Source organism: Eptatretus burgeri, chromosome 8 (genome assembly GCF_056783735.1).
Source record: "Eptatretus burgeri isolate ZD-2024b chromosome 8, Ebu_testis_v1, whole genome shotgun sequence".
Taxonomy (NCBI): domain Eukaryota; kingdom Metazoa; phylum Chordata; class Myxini; order Myxiniformes; family Myxinidae; genus Eptatretus; species Eptatretus burgeri.
Genome location: NC_140968.1, coordinates 87,285,137 through 87,300,003, shown reverse-complemented (window position 1 = coordinate 87,300,003; position 14,867 = coordinate 87,285,137). Strand labels below are relative to the sequence as shown.

The window sequence follows — 14,867 nt, the reverse complement described above, 5'->3', positions numbered from 1 at the left end:
CTATATATGATCACAACTGTACATTGCTTGTTTCTTTTTATCTGTTTATTTCATTTCCGTTGCAAATTTATGTTTGAGTACATGCCAGAATGTTTACTGTTTGTCATGTTTAATCGTGCATGCGATAAATGTTAAAGCTTAATAAACATAATTGTTGCAAAACATTAGTGTTATGTGCACATCAAAATTAAACTTAATGTATCTGAAGACCATACCATCTGCCCCAATCCAGCATCTGATCTGCTCCTTAAGCTGGTTTGGGCACTCAAGTGTCTGGCAGTTCTGCTAATGTGTGATTAGTCCAAGTGAGCTGTTACTTAACTTGGAACTGTTTAATGTATCTTTACATTTGTGGGGTGAGAACATGCTGCCGCCTTATTGAGAATTGTAATCCAGATGAACCCCGGCTGTTTTTGTTGCTGTTATAGGACGGTGTTGCCTGAAGAACCACCTGATGCTTCTCCTCTGAATCTGCTAGCTTCTGGGCAGACAAACCAAACGATTGCCCTGCTGTGGCAACCACCACCCGAAATCCAATGGAATGGTGTCTTGAAGGGATATTTAATCAGGTGGGCTTAGCATAATATCATAAAACACTACGATTGGCGGGTCAGAGCAGCTGATATGTTCATTGGACAGAGTAGCTCTGATCTGATATGCTCGAGACATGGCGCAACTGGAAAATGATGAATGTGTGGTCATTGCATTAACATTGGGGGCAGAGAAGTAGAGACTAACAAGGGATGGACATCTTCTTCTTCTTCTTTCGGCTGCTCCCGTTAGGGGTTGCCACAGCAGATCATCCGTATGATCCGCATAGTGATTTGGCACATGTTTTACGCCGGATGCCCTTCCTGACGCAACCCTGGTCGCCTCTTACGACACAGAGGGATATGGTACACCTATTTTTAACCGGGGTATACACCGGCCCAGTATACTGGTACTCATTTCGCCGACCTCGGAAGGATGACAGGCTGAGTCAACCCCCTAATGTATTAATTCAGTGGCTCAACGGGGCTTGAACTCAGGACCTTTTGTATCCCAAGCCGCTGCCCTAACCACTACGCCAACACACCAGGCTCGTCTAACAAGGGATGGACATAGGAGGTCCAAATGGACAAGACAAACAGGCAAATTGAGAGGAAAAAGAAAGCATAAAAAGTTTATACATGACACACTAGGATGGAGTTTGTGGGAGATAAAGTGAATGAAAATAGTAGAGGTCATGAGCTGGTACGAGGGGCAGAACGAGATGGTGATGGCACAGCCTATTTAAGGACGATCGAAACAAAATCAACGAGAACGGCACACGGTAGAGTGCATACCCCTGCCAGGCTGAACAGTTTACGTTTTGTATCCCACGGATAGGCTCGATCTGCATCCGGACCTTCATCTCAATCATAATCAATTTGCCTTGTTCTTGTCACCTACCTAACTCGTCTCCCAAGTTTTTTCATAACCCGTCCATTACTTCTTGAATTGTCATCCTATGTATCGTTTTTGGCCCCGTCTCTCAAGTATGTTATGCCTGGTGTTGGCTTAATGGTTGGGGTGGCGGGCTTTGGATCCGAGGGTCCTGAGTTCAACTCCCGCTCAGTTGTTGAATTAATACCAGCTGGGGTTGACTCAGCCTGTCATCCTTCTGAGGTCGGCAAAATAAGTGCTGGCTTGCTGGTATCCTGTGTCGGAGTGGTGACCCATCCAGGATTGTGTCCAATAGCCAAGGAGACTGCTTAAGCAGCAGCAACGCTCTGCACAGAGTATGGTCTCAATCTCCTCCTCCTCTCAAGTATGAAGACCCAATTTTGAAATTAATGAAATTCTCATGTGCAGATTCTGGTCTTCACCAAAATTTAAGCAACTCTTCCTTGTCACACAGCCAACATATCCACCAAATTTAGTATCAATCCGTCCGTAAATTTGTGAGATATCACGCTATATTTCACTTATAGCCATCTCTGTCAATGGTGAAGAAGCACTGGAAAATTCTTATATCCAGATCTGGATCTTCACCAAAATCTAAGCAATTCTTCCTTGTTGCACAGCCAACAAATCCACCAATTTTAGTTTGAATCCGCACATAAATTTTTGAGACATCACGCTCTTTATAATTTTTGGCCATATCTTTCAATGGTGAAGAAGCACTGAAAAATTATCGCGTCCAGATCCGGATATTCAACAAAATCTCAGCAATTCTTCCTTTTCACACGCCCAACCTGCTCACCGAGTTTCGTCCGAATCCCTCCATAACATTTTGAGATATCATGTTATCTGTTGTTTTGGCCGTATCTTACAATGATGAGGAATCCGTAATAAATTCCCGTATCTAGATCCGAATCTTCACCAAAATCAAATTGATTTGTTCTTGTCACACACCCAACCTGTCCACCAAGTTCCATCCAAATCCATGATTAACTTTTTGAGATATCCTATTTACAGACAGACACACGAAAAGACAGGGGTGAAAACACAACCTCCGTCCACGTTCAACAGAGGAGGTAATGATAAATCACAATTGGAATAATCCACAATTCACATACTCCACCATATACCCAAGGGAGAGATGTTTTCCTCCTCTGCATGGTTGCTTATCACAAACGATATTGCATTTCAATGTCTATGTTTGCTACTCAGTTGGGAGCCAACCAAAAATGAAACATCGTGACAATTTCTGTTATTTACATTTACACTTTTTCAGATGTACATTCATTGATGATTATCGCCATTTTAGACACAACCGGTCGCTCGGGGGGGGGGGGGGGGAGACGTACTCCCAATCTTGGACTTGCCCAATCTGAATTTGATTTGTGTCTGATAGATTTGAGCAGAAACTGTCAAAATGAAGCTTCACATGGAGGTCATTGCATCATAGAGTAAACAATTCTTTCAGATGGAACATGAAGCTAGCTATTGTTTCCTTTCTCTTGCTTGTGGCTGATAATGACTCCACGATAACTTTCTCAAAGAGCAGACCATTGTGTGCTGGTGCCTTGGCGAAATTCCAAATTCCATCATGATGACCTATGGAGGGACCGTATTGGCAATCGGCAGCAGAGCCACCCATTCACAATTTTACACCTGGAATTTATAATTAATGGCAGTTTGATGTGTATGTTCTAAATATGTGAATCTCTCTTTCGATTAATCCTCCCAAATGAAGTCGCCATGTTTATTTTGTCACTCAAATCCAGTTGTATCATATGGAGAGTTTTCCCAAATTCAGTATTATTGAAATTTACACAAGTTGAGAAATAGTAATAACAGGAGCGAGAGATGTTTTGTAATACATGTCCCCAACTGATGTGAGATTTTCTAAGTCCAAGAATGGCATAACTCTGTGAAAAAGTTGATGAAACTCCCTGAAACTCGAACTGGTTCTGTACCTTATCATTATAAAGCCATGTACCAAGTTTCAGTTGAATATGTAAAAGCATATGGGGAAAAAGTCTGAAAAACTACAGGTGAGATGGCCGGACAGACAGAGAGCAAACATATAGTCCACTCTGGTGAAACCGGAAAGGGACTTATAACAATAAGAGTAATTCACGCAAACAGCTTATCAGATATACCTGCATACATCTGTGGGTTATGTGTATACTACTACTGCTACCACTACGACTACTTTAACGGCTAGAATTTTTCATACCTTTCCACGTTGGCCGCTGAGTATACTTGTGCCTCAAGTCTTTTCCGATCTATTTTAGCCAGGCCTGACATTCGACTGCAAATGGTTTGGGCAGAAATTTGTAAAATGTTCAAGGTACCAAAGACACCATGACTTCCCTCTTCACGAAAGACACCATAGGATATTGAACGTCTATCAATGGCAAGTGCTGGCAGAGGGCTCATGCTTATCATGCTGGCAGAGGAATCCATTTGTAGGGCATCATGCACACTCCTGCACACACACACACGCACACGCACACACACACATACATACATGCACACATGCACACGCACACATACATACATGCACACAAACACACACACACACATACATACATACATGCACACACACACACACACACACACACACACACATACACACACACACACACACACACACACACACACACACACACACACACACATACACATAATGATGCATCACTACCAGGATGATTGTTTTTTGTCAACATTTAAGTGCAGGGTATAAAGCTCATTGTGCGTGTGTGTACGCGTTCTTGTATATGTGTGTGTGACGCGTTCCTGTATATGTGTGTGTGACGCGTCCGTGTGTGTGTGTGTGTGTGTGTGTGTGTGTGTGTGTGTGTGTGTGTGTGTGTGTGTGTGTGTGTGTGTGTGCGCGCGTGTGTGCGTGTGTATATATATATATATATATATATATATATATATATATATATACATATATATATATATATATATATATATATATATATATATATATATATATATATACAGGGTGAGTCAGAAGTAGCGCCCGATTTCTGTCAGTTGATTGTTTGTTTGCCATTTGTATTACAGTGTACAAGAAGGTAGAAATAAATGAATGACATGTTTATCTAACGATTTATTCAAGAAAAAAATTATTACGGAACTGTACCAAGCTGTTTTACTTGCAATTTTCAAAGTTCCCTCCCTCGTCATCGATGCACAATTGCAGCCGAGCAGGCACAGAGCGGCACACATGTCTGCAGAGTTCGATATCAATTTCCTCAAACTTTGCAGTGATTTGAGCCTTCAATTCCTGAATGGTTTTATAGGCTTTTCACGATAAACAAGGTCTTTCATGAGCCCCCAAAGAAAGAAATCTGGAGGTGTAAGGTCTGGGGAGCGTGCCGGCCACTCGATCGGACCGCGGCGGCCGATCCACTTTTTGGGGAAGTTTTCATCAAGCCACTGACGAACATAACGTCCATAAAGAGGTGGAGCTCCATCATGCTGGAAATAACAGTCCTGATCTTGTACCCTGGGCCAAAAGAAGGTTTGCAGCATATCCAGGTAAATTTCTGCAGTGACAGATCCCTCAAAGAAAAGGGGTCCAATTATCCCTAATGGAGACATGGCTGCCCAAACCGTCACTCCAGGTAAATTTACCTCCTTCTCAACCGTCACTCTTGGGTTATTCGCAGCCCAGTAGACACAATTGTGTCTGTTAATTGTGCCATTAAGCTTAAAACCTCTCATCTGACCACCAGATGTTGTCTCGCATTGTGTCCTCTTCGTGAAGTTTAGCTAAGAACTCTTCGCAAAATTGAAGACGGCGGTCGTCATCTCCATCATGAAGGGCATGCAGTAAGCGTGGAATGTAAGGTTTCCATTTTTTCTGGTGAAGGATATGGATAACACTTGATTGGCTCACTTCCAACTCTGCAGATAAACGGAGAGTTGACTTTTGCGGACTTTGTTCCAGTCTTCTGATGGCTTCTTCAGCCTCAGCTACATTTGTTGCCGTTTTTGGGCGACCGGACTTCATTGCAGTGGCTACCGACCCTGTTGCTTCAGATTTCTTGACAATCAATCGTATGTTTCTTCCCTGAGGTGGGTTAATATCAAATTCCTGTGCCAAACGGCGTGTCGCCATCGTTGGTTGTTCATTACATTTGTAGTAATGTTTCACGGCCACAATGTGTTGCTTCATTGAAAGGTAATTCATGGTTCAATTTGGTGCAAATTCAGTAACTTTCCAAACTCACAGCAATAACCTGCAAAACAAAATCAAAAATAAATAGATTACGAAAATTAATAATCTGCAAGACAATTATGAACAACATTACTTCCCAGAAATAATCTGACAGCTGAAAAAACAGAAATCGGCACTACTTTTTACTCACTATATATATATACACACACACACACACACACACACACACACACACACACACACACACACACACACACACACACACACACACACACACACACACACACACACACACACACACATACACCCTGCATTATTTTATAATAGGTGACCATTGCTGGAGAGTTATTGATGCTTTGGGGCCATAGACCTCTTTTGATAAACAATAGCCAATGATTTTACATTCAGTTCCCATTGCTCTGATTCAAGAGCATCTCCACCATCTTAATGCCTCGTCTTCGATCACCACCTCCAGCAGTCTCGTTGTCTGTTGTTTGTGAGTATTACTCAGAGGAAGAGAAAAAGATAGACTATGATCCGTGATCCGTGAGTAATTTTGACTATGATCTGTGATTACCATGTTCGCTGTCCGACCCCAAAGGCATTCACAACACATGGACATAATTTCACTGCATATTGAAAATCCCTGCTTCTTGTTTTTTCCTTTCTTACTCTGTTATTTGCCTTCCTTTCATAAAATCTTGCATAAGCAGCTGTTTCTTTTCCATAAAACACAATTACATTGTAAATAGCTCATCGTCACTTCGATAATTTTGTCTGAGAGCATAATAGGATAAGCTTATTTGCAGTTTTTACATCAACCAAATTGGAAAAATTAACATCATAAATTTGATCACAGGTCTCCCATTATGGATGCAACACTTTACGGTATTTTTTTTCCACTACATTATCATAAATATGCATCTTATAATTGTGATGTTCAATTGGAAAATAACTCGTTATGTCCGACAAGATGTTGCAGTGGTAGTTCACTTGTGCTTGAGCTGTCTCGTTTGCGTTTGATTCCCGACTTTTCGTCGTTGAATGGTGTAGCCGGGGCATTCCATCATGAAGTGCACCTGCATCCATCGGATGGATATTAAGCCGGGTGCCCTGTCTGCTGATGTTAGTTGGTGGACTTTAAAGATTCCACAGTGTTTTTCATGATGAGCAGGTGAGTTACTTCCGGTACTCTCAACAGCATGTCCTCCGGTGAATCTCCATCTGATGGACGACGCACCGATGTATCGACCTGCATGCGAAACACCAGGTTGACACTTCATAGCTAGGCCGAAATTCCTACAGAGGCTAGACAGCTCAAAAGTGAGTGTACCTTGCTCTAAGGTACCTTGCCAGCTGCCCCCTCCCCCTCCCCCCATTCCTGCACATATACATAGCATTTTGCATGTCAGCGTTGTTAGAGATATGAAATGGTTTCGATGCACGGATGGGTCACAAAATGAAAAATGCAATTATTTTTGCAACTACGCAAAATTACTCTATTTTATAATCAAGTTGCATTGCTGAAGTGGATGTGGAATGTGTACGTTTGTTATCAGAGTAGGTAGTTGTTGCGGTTTCTTTTTTATGGTAAGAATAGCATTGCAATGTTGATTATCAATTGATGATGGACCAATGTCCCATGGGCAGAAACCATGATATGACATGATATATAAGCCGATGAGCTTTTTGACCTCCTCCTCCATTTTTCTCGTCCTCCCTTCCCAGTAATTAAACTAACAAAATAACTTGAATAGTACACAGTTAATATAAATAACACGTTATTTTGGGGTTAAGAGAAACAATATCTGCTGAAATACGACAACCATCATTTAACTGAAAGTAATCTCAAAAATTTTGGAAAATAATTAAATGTAAATGTATATTAATGATAAGAATACGGGCATATGCAGATTCTCCTCAACCTCAAAACCCTCAATCACCTTTCCTGCTCCGTCCGCACCAAGTATAAGCCGAACCCAATCCACCCTCCATCACCCCCTCAGCCCCCTTTACTGCCCCTGCCTTGTCTACATAATAAATAGATGATGCCACGTCTTATAAAAACCAATCACATGTCCTTGTTTCTGAGCCACTGAGATGCAGGCATGATAAGATGATAACGCAGCCAACTCGTAATGACATCACTTGGAAGAGTGTTTGAACATGAACAAATTGTTTTCACAATTATTTAATGGATTGCAAGACGTTGTAACTTTTCGAAGGCAGATAATTTGCCTGCAGACTGAGCTGGAGTCTCGTATACATGCATTATAAATTGATCCTTGACTGATGATGAGTCGTTTATCTTTGAGTTATTTGGCCTTAATGTTTAACCCTCGTAAGGATGATTCGTGCAACAACGCAGCTCTTGTCTTCCAGAGAAAATGGCGCTCAAAATCTCCTCTTTATGCGGCCAATTTTTTGCCCTTGTCTTCCATCTTCAGGTACCGCCTTTCGGGTCTTCCGTCGGACTATCTGTATAAAAACGTCCCAAACCCGGATGTTATGAGCTTCCGACTGGAAGACCTCAACGTATGGACGAGCTATGATGTGGAGATTGCCGCTTACAATGCCGCTGGTTTGGGTCCCTACTGTGCAGCAGTGACCGAGCGCACGCACGAAGGAGGTATTGTCCTATAATTTATTAAATGACCTTCAAACGCTTTCACTCATTTGTTTTTCATGTTGCCGTGTAAAAGTCCAGTGGCCGACGGATCAGAAAAATCAGACCAGAAAAATCAGAGAATCAATTGTAGTGCATGTGTGTGGTCGCAGATAAATGTGTGGTCTGCTCTTTCAATCACACTCGTTTTTATGCCGCTTTTGTCATTGATGGTCCATTTTAAAATTATTCCTGACTCTGAAATTTGCCGCTTTGGTTCATTGAGTTCATGTCTTGCCACTTTCAAAGCCACCCAAACACATTGCATTCGAACCTTGAGAAAGGCTTTCAAAATGCACCAGCACAGATTTTTTTTTCTTTTTTTTATTATACCAACCTGCCGCAGGCCCTCTTATTCCCATTCCAGCAATCCTCCAGGCCGCAGTCATCTTTGACACAATTTGGGCAAATTTCCTTTGCTGAAGGGCTGTCATGGTGACATGCGCTAACCGCTTTAATTTCCATCTCTTTCTCCCAGTCCCCAAAGCAGCTCCAGAGAGGATGCAGGCCCAAGCAGTCAATTCCACCACTCTCCGGCTGCGCTGGTACCCTCCTCGACGCAGTCTCATTTATGGAATCGTCCAAGGTTACAAGGTGTGGCCAATGATGCCATGTTATCCCCCCCCACCCCCCCCCCCCCGTGCTCCTCAAACCATCTTTTTTTTTTCATTCCCACTGAGCACCTGAAAAGCTCTCTCTCCCCCTCAACTCCCAGCATCATTAAGAATAATTGACTTTGAGTTGGGCAAAGTTATTATCAAACAATTTGCATAGCACCTGCAGCAGTTAGATTACTGAGCAATCCTTCAGAATTTGCATGTTGTGAAATTATTTTGGCTGAAAAAGGAAAAAAAAAATCGGACAAATCACAATGCAAGAAATCTGGAATTGGGACAAACGGCGGTTCCGAGTGACTTTCTTGATTTGAGAGGCAGTACGCAGCTGTTTGAACAAATGCTGTAATGACCGTAAGGATGGTGAGTTAATTAAAAATGGCTTTCTAATTTGAATGAAAAAGAGATGTAAAGGAAATTCAAATGGCATTGCCAAAGCACACCTTTCCTGTAAAAGACCTCTCAAGGTACAGGCGCGAAGTTGGCCCGTCTCGTGAACCAATGGCCTTTTCGACCATTTGCTGCCCTTTCGCTTTTCAATGACAACATAACGAGTAAGCACAGTGATGAATTGCCACTCGAGCCTCACATCCAGGAGTGAACTGTACCTGTCTGTGAAGGTAATTTCCTCTGATTAGGCTGTTCCCACTTGGAAACAATTTCTTCTTAAATGCCCCTGAAGCAACGAATAAAAGCCGATGATGATACAAAAGGGTTGACCGTGTATAGTTTCATTAACGGTGCTTCAGCACTTCACCAAAATGTGTGCATTCGTACTTGCATCAAATCCAATCAAATACCACTACGGTCGCATTACATCCCCATTTTTGCCGAATTATTTCCTCACGTTCATTCCCCTTCACCATCTTTTGTCCACTATCTGGAACTGACAGCCCCAGGTTATCGGGCCATGCTTTGTTTATTCTTTCTCCATGAATATTATAGTTACATGGACAAGAATTTTATTGGTTTTTACAATTATATTGATCTTCCCCTTCCTGCGTCTCCTCACCCCCCCCACCTCCCACCCCCTTATTCATTCCCACCCTGCTTTGAAACATTTTTTTCAGCTGCTTGCCTGGAGAAGTGAAACCCCAAAAGAGGTGATGGTTCGCATATTGCCTCCTCCTTCTCCAGCCACCCAACCGGGCCCTGTGAAAGGATTGATTACTGGCTTGAAAAAATTCACGGAGTATTATGTTTCCGTGCTGTGTTTTACCACGCCTGGCGATGGCCCGAGGAGTCCACCTCTCCGTCTGCACACTGCTGAGGATGGTGAATATTTTTGCAAGCCCTTCATGCTGAAAACGTTTCAACAGTGTTCCCTCATTTACGTACACCTTCCAGGGAACAACATACCTTCCAAAGCAAAAAACAAAAAGCCTCTCTCATTCCTGCAGAGTAAAAGTGTAAAGCACGTTGCTTGAATATGAGTTGCTGGATGACTACCAAAATTATCAAGAATCAACCACTCCGATCCTCTCCGCACTCGATTCCACGGATCATACTACAAGTGAATCTGCATTATCTAGATAGGGTGTAATGATGTATGATGCAATCTCTTCCAGGATTAGTCACTATACAAGCTTTCAGACGTGAGAAAGGTCAAATAGCCCTTCATGCTGATACTGCATCCTGATCTCAGTTGTCACGCGTAATAATGCAAATGCAAGCCATGCTCACCGAAAATAATTTCATAAATTACTGAGAAAATGTAGCTTATTAAATATAATGAATGTGAATGCAGGGTATATCAAGAGTGTATGGGCTTATAGATAGCCATGTTCTCACAAGAGTTTAATACTTAAAAACATTTCAATGGAAATGGCTCCTCTTGCCCATTGGCTGGTGGCGCAGCATCACGTCTGTCTCTCTTGGATTATGTGGTATGCAAGGCTCTCAACATTGTGGGAAGCTCCCATTATGAGGCCGAAACACGTCTGCTGCTCTCATATCGAAGGCAGGTCGGTGGCCTCTGTTCTTCACCGCCTCCTCTGGTCTCGCTCACACTGCTCTCAGGCATCTGACCCTCCCCAACAACTCTATGGGATGTATGCATTCTTGCAGTAAACCCCCTCCTGGTTAAACTCCCAAAATCCAGACTGACATCACACCTCCACTTTTTTTTTCCTCACCTCTCCTGTCTGTGGAACCCTTTCAAAAGCCGGTTCCATCCCATTTTTCCCTCCCAGGGTTTCAAGCAGGCAGTGCACCATCCTCTCATGTCATCCTTCCCATTAACCCTTACTAACTCAACCGTCTCACTCGCAGGTTGCAGTATTTCCTTCCCTCCTCTCTCCTCTTTTCCTGTTCGTCACTCCCTTTCTTATTGTGTCCAACTGTTGCCCCACTTCCCCAATGTCAGTTCATACCCTCTGTCGTCTTGCTCGATCTTGGATCGAAAAGAAAAGTTCATTTTGGCCATTTTTTTTAATTTTTATTTTGTAGGATTGAGCCCTAATATATAGAGAAGGCAGATAGACCGAGCATGTAAAGATTGAGAAGTCAGCTGTGGGCAATGATCAACTGACTAACTCTCAACGGGCACATGGAGGAGCTTTTACGTGCATCGTTTCCAGGACATTCGGAGACAACAATGTACTGTTCATTGAAGTATAAGTGTATTAGCATGACATAATAGTTAAACCGATACAGCGTATTGGATTTGAACCCGAGTTGTCGACATCATGCATTAATTATTGATCTCCTTAGATGGGAACACTTCGGCCAACTTGAATTACAAAATGTTCGCATCGAAATCTTTTGTTCAGCGCTTTGTTTTGCTCTCGTTGGTTCATCTCTCATGAGTATAGTGTGGTAATTGGGCTCTCATGGTACCGGCATGCCACAAACCCAGAATCCCTGAATATTTTGTCGACTGTTAGACTTTCACCTTCCCCAGTTTGTGGAATGCTATTTTCAAATTGTACGGCTCCAACACTTTCATACCTTGTAGTTCTGCACAATCACGTGTTTGTGCTTGTTTGTCGGTCCAAACAGAACAAGAGTGTGTCTATTAATTACACACTGCAGTATTGGAATGTGAGTGCATCTATTATTTACATGCCATTGGATCGTCAGCATGTCGACCAATTACATACGATTGAAATGTGAATACGTCTATTAAATACCATTCGTACTATTGGAACAGAACATGTCTACAATTATGTACCATTGAAATTTGAGTACGTAATTAATGACATATTTTTGGAACATGAGTCCAATCTACTAATTTATGTACTTTTGGAACGTCACTACGTCTATTAATTACGTACCATTGGGACTGAGTATGTCTGTAATTATGTACCATTAAAATGTAAATACTGTAGGTCCATTGATTTCGTACTATTGGAAAGTGAGTACATCCATTAATTACGTACCATTGGAACAGCAGGTTCATTAATTCTATATAATCGATGTAATAAAACCAAAAAAACACGAGTTTGTTTGTCCTCAACTGAACCATGATGTGAACATTATTGTGCCACTCAGTGGTAGTCAGAGAGGGTATTGCAAGCCGACTGTGGAGAAACTACGTACTTCCACTTGCTGATTCTAAGAGTCGGCAAGCTGTCACCTGCACTCTGGCCAAATTCCTGCCCGAACCCACAGAGGGATTTGCATCGGTGGCACAGCCATGCCCTTAGCCAATGATGCTGCCCTGCAGCCTTGTGCTGCATCCAAAAGAGGAAAAAGAAGCTTGTTGGTGCTTTACCAATGTGGTGCTAACTGATGCTTATTTACTTTTGCTTCCTGATGGAAAAATTTCTGATGATTATGTGCTAATGCTTGCATTATGGATGATTTCAACCAATTTCACCATCACACAAACAGCACACATAATACACCACACAAAACCACCCAGGCACCACACAAAACGAGTCCTGGTGAGAGTCTCCGATGTCTGATTGATCTTTTTTTGTTTCAAAAATCTTGTTTGTACCTTCCAGTCCCTGGGCCAGTGGGGAATTTAAGATTTTCAGAGATTCTGGACACGTCATTGAAAATCATCTGGGAAGAGCCACGTGATAAAAATGGAATTCTTTTTGGTGAGTGTTACATGCTTTTAGTAATCGATTAAAAGATTAATTTCTTCTTGAAGAATAATTTTTTTTTGTCAGCAGAATTCATGTTATTTCATGATGTTTTTTTTCTTGTTACTGTTTGAGAATTCTTCTCTGTAAACTCCAGGCAAGTTTTTAAGAGAATGTAAATTATTCCAGAACTTTCTCGACCTCATGATGAGGAACACCCATGCGAAGCAACTCCTCTGTCTTGATTTTTCAAAATCAACCCAAAAGTTCCCAATTTACATGTCAGTTATATCAAAAGGGTAAAAATCCAACAAAACACTTCACTGTATCATTCCAAAATTAACTGGAAGGGCACATGGTAGAGTGCATACCTCCGCCACATAATGCCTGATCCACGAGAACATATCGAGCCCAATAACTTTGAAATATCGGGCTATGGAATCGTTTTTGGCCCCATCTCTCAATGGTGAAGAATGAGTTTAAAATTAAATAATTATTGTGTCCAGTTATAGATTCGGATCTTCACCAAAATTGAATCAATTCTACCTCATTGCACTCCCAACTTGTCCACCAAGTTTCGTGTGACTCCATCTCTAACTTTATGAGATATTTTGCTTATATAACGTTTTTGGCCCTGTCTCTCAATGGTGAAGAATCACTTTAATAGTTCTCAGATCTGGATCTGGATTCTGATAATCACTAAAATTTAGCATTGCCACCTTTGGCCGGTCACCTACACACACAAAAATTTTCAAAATGATTGGTTGAAAACTGTGGCAAAAAATCGTCTGACAAACAGACAGACAAGCCGGTAGGCGACATTGGTGGTCGCGACATAATTGCATACTAGTCATACAGTTTTTGACGGATCTGGCTCAATTTTTTTGACAAAGACGTTGATTATAGTGCGCATAAAAGCCTGGAAGCCGATTTTTGATTTTCGAAAAAATATATTTTTTAGGATTTTTCTAAAATTTCAAAGTCCCATTGCTAGGCAACGGTGGTGTCCATAGCAACGGTGCTCAAAAGCATAGAACTAGATCCTGGTATGAACCTACCTGTCAAGTTTCATCAAAATCAGTTGACTTCTCTGGCCTCCAGAGCTGTCCATTACATACAAACAGACAGACAGACAGAAAAAGTGAAAATAAGGGTACTCTAGCGACCACCCAACAAACATACAGACAGACGGAAAAACTGAGAATAAGGGTAGTCTCGCGACCACCCAAGAGACCAACATACTTGGCAATTTTATTTTATTTTTTTATTTTTACTTTTGCAGGCGGAATAACTACCCCCTGGGCCCTGACCGAATTGGGGCCCATAATTATTCTGTCAATTTTTTTTGGTTTCTTATAATGATTATTTGTGATGATAAAACGCTGGGGGCAACTTTATTTTGTATTTCCATCAAGACCACTCAGGGTGATTCCTTGGCATTACATTTCCGTCGACGATGACACCTTCCCTCATAAAATATTCTACTGTAGGAACAATTTATACAATTACAGTCACGATAATGACGTAATGACGTCAATGAACACAGGAGTGTTCAACACGCACCATCTGGTTGAATTGTGTTCAACAAATCTACATCTAGTAATAAGTGAGTAACACCACAATTTCCTTTAAAAACACCCCGTGTTTCTGACGACGAAAATACAGAAACCTCCGTATAGGTTGTTGAGAAAATATATTTGCATTGGGCCCGGATCAAGGGGGTCCTACACTCAGTATTGCCCTGGGACCCATTCGGACGGCAAATGTGTAATTGCATCTATTACACCTCTGATGAAAATGTGTACAAATTATACATATATACATATGCAGGTAGTGGACAAAAAATGTAAGCACCAATGTAAAGTCACTTAATAGGGTGTTGGGCCACCACATGCAGCCAGTACGGCCTGCATGCACCATGGCATGGAGTCCACCAGCCTCTGGAATTC

General features: G+C 41.8%; 1 protein-coding gene across 4 annotated transcripts in view; it reads left to right on the top strand.

Moving 5' to 3' along the window:
* The window catches only part of LOC147022221 (protein sidekick-2-like), a 676,300-nt gene that overhangs the window by 460,132 nt on the left and 201,301 nt on the right, over positions 1 to 14,867 (top strand). For all 4 annotated transcript variants that reach the window (XM_085892916.1, XM_085892915.1, XM_085892914.1 and 1 more), the window contains 5 exons: positions 429 to 569; positions 8,053 to 8,234; positions 8,749 to 8,864; positions 9,955 to 10,159; positions 12,835 to 12,933. In XM_085892916.1, the coding sequence (XP_085749042.1) occupies positions 429 to 569; positions 8,053 to 8,234; positions 8,749 to 8,864; positions 9,955 to 10,159; positions 12,835 to 12,933 (743 nt within the window). The remainder of the gene's footprint in view (positions 1 to 428; positions 570 to 8,052; positions 8,235 to 8,748; positions 8,865 to 9,954; positions 10,160 to 12,834; positions 12,934 to 14,867) is intronic.